We start from the raw sequence: 6,641 nt of genomic DNA, 5'->3' as shown, positions 1-6,641 counted from the left end.
AAGGGAAGGGGAGGGGAGGGGAGGGGAGGGGAGGGGAGGGGAGGGAAAATCTGCAATTTGATTACATTCCTAATCTACAAAAAGATACACTGTCAGAATGAATGGTTCCTGGGCATATGAAGAATACTTATGATGCTTCCAAAACTTTGGTTTTGCTTGTGAAGCAAAACTTTGGTTTTGCTTGTGGTCTAATTTTTAGCCACTATTCTTCTACCATTCAGTACTTTTCCCTTCTACTTGTTTTTGACAGGAGAAAACGAACAAACAAACAAAAAACAAACAAACATAAAACCGAGGAGGAGAACAGTCTGAATGATGAAAAGACCCATCCATGGCAGATGCTACATTTTCTCTTCTAAGGAGCAGAGAAATGTCTCCGGGGATCTATGCTCATTACTACAAAAGAAGCAAAGCAGATAACATTGATCTCACACAACACTACAGAGAATGAACAAGAATAGTTTGTTCTGGTTTTGCATGTGAGAGAGAACAGGAAAGGAAGGGAGGCCGAAAGTGTGAGAAGAGGAAAGACAGACAAAAAGGTATGAGGTGTTTTTTTTTTGTTGTTTTGTTTTTTTTTTTTTTTAAAGTAATTTTAATAATTTGACATTTACTTACTCACTGTTTTGTCATGGCTATAGGAAGTTCATTCTTGTTTTTAAAAAAATCCCCTAAAACTCCCCCCCCGATGCTTGTCTAAGGCAATGAATTTGGCCATAAAACACACTTCTAGTTCACGGGTGCTGTATTTAAGTAGAATACACCTGACACTCTTTGCACCTAGTTACGATTGCATGAATTAATAACTGTCAATTTAGTCAAGGTATTGTAGATGATCTGCTCCCTTCAGCTTCTGGCCCTGTCTTTGTACCCAAGCATCACGCAAATATCATAACCCTTAAATCTGTTGTCCCGGTTGTCTCTAAGCCTTGCCAGACTGGTGCAGCTCCAACTTACTAATTTCCATAGTGTGACCCAGAGGATGCTGGCAATATACATCAATTATTCATTATGAAATTCACCAGTCAACAACTCTGGCACAATCCATAAAAAAAGAGCTGCAGCCAAGATGAGAAATTCAGAAGGCAGCAGCCACCTGTGTCTGCCCCAGCAGCTCCCTCAGTGCACCAAAGCATGGACTAGCCGATTGAAGCAGTTGGTACGGGAGCTCCTCACAACCTCGCTTCTGCAGGACATTTGGCCCAGGCAGAGCTTACTTCAGACTCGGAGGAGCCTGGCTGCACACTCCCATGACACACAGGGTTCAAAACTTTCTGAAGGGAAGCCACTTCCCAGACGCTGTCTCAACTGCCGGCCCCTCTAGAGAGCAGCACGCTGTGCTGTTGCCTGTTAACATGTCAGTCCATGAGCAGTCTGACCAAATTCAGAGCAGCCCGAAGGGCATTCAAATTCTCCTGTGGTTTCTATGTCCTTGCAACTTCAGGACGTTGGGAAAAGAGCCACTTACCCATGTTTCTGCAGAGAACCGTGGGCAGTGCCTCAAGCACTCGGAGGGAGTCCAGTGCCAGGGACTTCAGTTTGATTCATGAGCTTGTTCATGAGTGGTATCTCACCTCTATCAGTTCATCTAATAAAACATGTTTTCTCTACGTGTATATCTCATCTCTCCTATCTCAGTATTACAGTAATAAAATATCAAACTGTCAATTTTAGGATGGGGTGCCAACAATTGGCAAGCACAACTTTCGTAAAGCACTGATTTTCAAACTTCAAATTTGATTGCCTGGAGTATTTGTTGTTGTTATTTTTAAATTTCCTGTTCCAAAAAGACTCAATTACCCTGGAAAGCTACAAATCCCTGCAATATCTTGTCATGTAGAAAAGGAAAAAAAGCACATAATTTTTTAGAAGTGCTGCTTTGGGAAATAACACTGCTGGGGAAGATGGAATGCAATGCAAGCTGATTGGGCCTTTACTGCCAATATATTACTCAAACCAAATGGTTCATGCTAAATTACCATCTGCTTCTTAAATTCAAATTTACCAGATTTTAAAAGCTTCCATTGATTGTTTTAGCAAAGAACTGGCATTATTAAGGAGAGTCAGTTCTGAAGCACATCTTTTGGGTTAATTTGCAGTAAAGTAACTGCATCTTAAGCAATTTGGTAATGTGCTTAACCTGCAAAAACTGAATTTATGACAAGTCCAGATGTAATTTTGGGTACTGCATACAATCGGCACAGTTTGAGGTAACTGTCGCCTAAGGAGGCAGAGCAACAACTAGCAGAGACTGATACTTTGGAGAGCGAGGGGAGGTGCGTATAAACTCACTCAAAAGGTGTGTGTGTGTCATGCCCCCTTCAAAGGAGACATCAAAAACATCTCTCTGAGAAGAGGTCCAGTGTTACTTTTGGCCAGCCAGGAGTAGCAGAAGTTGATTCCACAGGCTGTTCCCAATAGCTCTTTTAATACCCTAGGGCAAAACAAGCTGAAATGCAAGCGTCTTTGATTTGTTTTGCATTTCTTTTCTCTTTGTATTATCTTTTACTATAAAAGGAGACTACCTTTTGGACCCACATTTGGGTGATCTTATCTGCAGTGTATTTGGAACTCAGAGCAAGAAATGCACTCAATTTCAAGTAGAAACAAATCAAAAACTCCAGCTTGTGTACCGCATAGATCGGGGCAACCCATTTACGTGCAGCTGTTGCCTGACGATAGTGTTAAACTGATGAAAGAGGGGTAATAACTAAAACAGTGTGCCAATGGATACAAAAACGCTTTCTTTTTGAATGTACTTATACCTAATGGATGGGGGAGGGACACCACCTTTACACGTACCCAGACACATTACTGCTGTAATTGAAATAACCCAACATTTCTATAGCACTGTTATAGCCTTAATGGTAATTGCTGGTCACGAAACTTGAAAACAGAGAAGCTGTCTGAACAGAATCCTGCTTGTTCTTATTAGTAATTGCTATAGCTGGCTATTTATTACAGCAACAAATGGGAAGGTGAAAAGTGTATTCAATTTTAGTCACATACACAGTATTAGATGATAACAAGCTGTTTGTAACACAGAAGTCAAATATATTTTTTTGTAAAACCAACAGAATTCTCGTTAATAGTCTTCAGCTAGTAGGGAGAAAAAAAGCAGCATTTCATTGTATCAGACAAATGCAAAACCAAATTAATATTAATTCTTGGATGAGTAACAAATAGCAGTTGGCTTACGTGACAATGACTTTGAGGATCTACTGCCCCGAACACCAACATTATGAAAATCATGTAAAAATACACTGCTGCCATGTGTAGCTAGCAGGGTTTGTTCAAACCACAAAACTTGGATCTGAATTTCAAGTGCCTGTGAATTTTTTCTCTGTAGTTACATTAGTTGTTTATCTAATCTTCATTAAGTCTTGAGCTAAAAGCAAACGGTCACATGGCATGCATTTTACATATATATATAATACTAATAATTTGCAGCACCATTTTCACTGTAGGCCATATATTGCTTGTGGGACTCCTGCTACCTCTGAACCACCTTCTCTTTTGATTTAGCAGAGGAAGACTCATGCTTTAAGATCCATGGTCCCATTTCCAATTCATGGTGTTGCCTCTAGTAGAGATTTCTACTGTTTAAGCCATAGGGCTGGATCTGCTAGCTCAGAGGCAGCGACAGACTCATGGAGTGTCATCACTACAGGGAGAAAAAAAGGCCACTGTGCATAAATATGAGTCACACACATTATTAAAAATCAAGTCACCAGATCAACCGATGACCAAAAAGTTGAAACATCACAGGGAGAGTGTTTTAAAAGGGTAGTAGTGTCTGGGTAGTATGAAGGTTAGACACAGCAGGTATGCAGACACAAAGAAAGTAGGGAAAAAGTGCAATTGGTTAACTACAGCTGTAGAAAGCATTGGGGTTTTATTTTCTTCATAACACAGCAAAGCTGAAACAACAAATAAAAGGTTTATTTACCACTGTGGTCCATGGCACCTGTGGGATCCTGGTGTAGGTCATGGTCATGTAGATGATCAGAAAGAAGACAGTGAGAACCCAGTAAAACACAGCCACAAACATCACCCAGCCGAAGGCTGGATATAAAAAATATTCTGTTCCAGCAATCAGCGTCCACACCAGCAGTCCTAATACCTGCAAAAGTTATGGAGAAAACAAAAAAAAACTGTTACATAGTCTTAGACCTCATACATTTGTTCTAGGTCAAATAACAATGCGACTGCCATTCAGATAACCATTTAATGAGCCGAGCTGGGGTGCTATACTGACAGAATACTAATGTAACAAAAAAGAACAAATAAACGTGTTTTCATTGTGGCAGGAGGTCACAAAGAGAAACACCTTTCACTGTTATGGAGCCATACCTGGGGTGGTTTTATAGCTAGCTCTCAAAAAGATCTCTCATTATAGATAATATAAAAAAAATGATAAAAACATCATAGTGAATTGTGTTTGAATACTAGCCTACTAGCTTACATGCAGGAAGGCAAATAGTAGTATTTTGTAGTCAGCAAAGTCACTTTAGAAACAGAAGGCTGTGAAGTACCACTGGGGTCTCCAGGTGCCACCAGCCACAATCATGGGTAACTGAGCAGTTGGGGTCCAGGTCAAAATGGTCCATAATACACGTGCTCTGTGGACTGCCAGGCACCAGAGATACAAATCAACTCCCAAGATCTTATAATAAAGGTAGCAGTAAAATATCAGCAGCCACCACTGTAATGTGCTGCTGGAGCAGAGCAGGTCAGGTTGGGAATATCGTCATTTTCCACAGCTGTCAAAACCTCTTTCAGGTGACCTGACCATAAGAAGCAGACAAGAACCCACACTCAAGCAATTCCTAGCCCACCAGTCTGGGAGTGGGGGGGATCCAACAAAAACCACCTCCTGCGTGATCCTGAATCTGGCAATCTGTTCACATCCAAGTCATTAACAAAATACATCAGCCAGGGATTTTAACGTAGTCTCCTCAGTTTCCTCTAGTGTTACCTGATCTCCGGTGCATCAAGGGGGATGGGGAGCAAACAAAACGAAAGCCAAGTCGATATGCCAAGGGGAGAAAAGTTGTGTGTTTCACAAGTTTTCCAGCAATTATAAAATCTTAATTTTAAAAAGAAAGAACTATTTTATACCTTTCATATACATATATAAAACTAGTTTTAAAAGCACTTTACTTGAGTAAGTTATGGGAACTAAAATTCTTCTGTTTGAAACAGGCTCATCTCTTTCTGCTCTCCAGACTATGGTGAAACTGCCGAGGAGTGAGAAGTGGGAGGAAGGAAAAACTAAAGCAAATAGCAACACACTTACGGAACAGACAAGGACAGACTAGAGAAACTTCTACCTCAATACCCTGTCTCCAGCAGAAGTTAACAACAGACGTCTGAAGAAGTATATACGAATACATCATGCAACAGAAATATTCCCTTGGTCTGCTTCCCCAGCTTTCAGGTATCTGTTGTGGATGGACTTCTTGAGGCTATGGTGGCATCTTTGCAGTCAATAGCCCTTGACAGAAGATGGCAGTTTTGCTGCAGCTCCATTTGCACCAGAGCAGATCTTGCTCCCATGGAAATTCTTGGTCATGATCCCATTTACTTTGCAATTGCAGAATTTAGCGTGTAATCACTAATGATAACAATACAAGCAAGACAAAACTATCCTGCTAAACAAAAGATTACTGTAATGTGTCCTGCTAACTTTCAGCAGCTGACATCTACTTATTTTGCCTTCTCTTCCTCTTCCAAATTATCACCCAAACAAAATTCAGCCCTCAATTTGTTGTCTTGTGTATTCATCATGTATTCCCTTACATTATTTCTACATACATCCAAATCTGCACCATGCATACAGAAGAAGCACCACAACAAGCACCACTTGTTTTAATAGAAAAAGCACATGATGGTCTTTTTAAGAGCAGTTTTTCACCATTTTCACCACTTCAGCCATTCCTGTTGAATAGTAAGTCCTAGAACTTGCTTGGGCTGGGCTAACAATTCCTAATGCTTGCAGCACACCAGGGGAGGGCAGCATTGCTTCACAGGAATAGTTCAGATAGTTCAATAGTTACATAGATTTAGAATAGACACTGCTCTTTTAATAGAAAGTTACTGTCTCAGCAATGCTTCTGATAGTTCCCTCTAATTCTAGTTCCAACCGCCTTTTACCAATAGTAGCAATTCACTTAATAATGCCTTAAATTGCACGGACTACACATGATGAGATTAAAAAACAACTCGATTTTTAGTGCAACAACTGCTTTCAGAATATACGATCTTGATAGACCATTTAGCGCACAAAATGCCCTTTTCTTAGGATACAAAGTTGCTTTCTGTTGTGTCCACTGGCATTAATCTAAATTTAAATTAATCACCCATAGATTATATCAATGAATAATAGATCTCAGCAAATGCAAAGACAGATTTATCCTCAATCTAAGTGTCGGGTACGATACCATCAAAGGAAACTTGGGCGAAGAGACAAAGAAAACAAAGAAATGAAACATCATTAAACACCTACTGACAATAGTGTTGTTTTTGAGAGAGCTTTTAGAAATAGCCAGATATTTTTTTAATATAAAGTGCAAGACTATGAAAAATGTTTATTCTGAATTCAACCCAGATGAGATTGATAAGAACATAGCTTATACAAT

General features: G+C 39.9%; 1 protein-coding gene across 1 annotated transcript in view; it reads right to left on the bottom strand.

Annotated features, from left to right (window-relative positions):
- Nucleotides 1–6,641, bottom strand: part of CMTM8 (CKLF like MARVEL transmembrane domain containing 8) — a 35,999-nt gene that overhangs the window by 3,969 nt on the left and 25,389 nt on the right. Inside the window, exon 2 of the mRNA XM_035318553.1 lies at nucleotides 3,950–4,123. Within this exon, the coding sequence (XP_035174444.1) occupies nucleotides 3,950–4,123 (174 nt within the window). The remainder of the gene's footprint in view (nucleotides 1–3,949; nucleotides 4,124–6,641) is intronic.

The sequence above is a fragment of the Oxyura jamaicensis genome, chromosome 2 (genome assembly GCF_011077185.1).
Source record: "Oxyura jamaicensis isolate SHBP4307 breed ruddy duck chromosome 2, BPBGC_Ojam_1.0, whole genome shotgun sequence".
NCBI lineage: Eukaryota > Metazoa > Chordata > Aves > Anseriformes > Anatidae > Oxyura > Oxyura jamaicensis.
The sequence above is the reverse complement of the archived record's forward strand: the minus strand, read 5'-3'. Positions and strand labels throughout refer to the sequence as shown.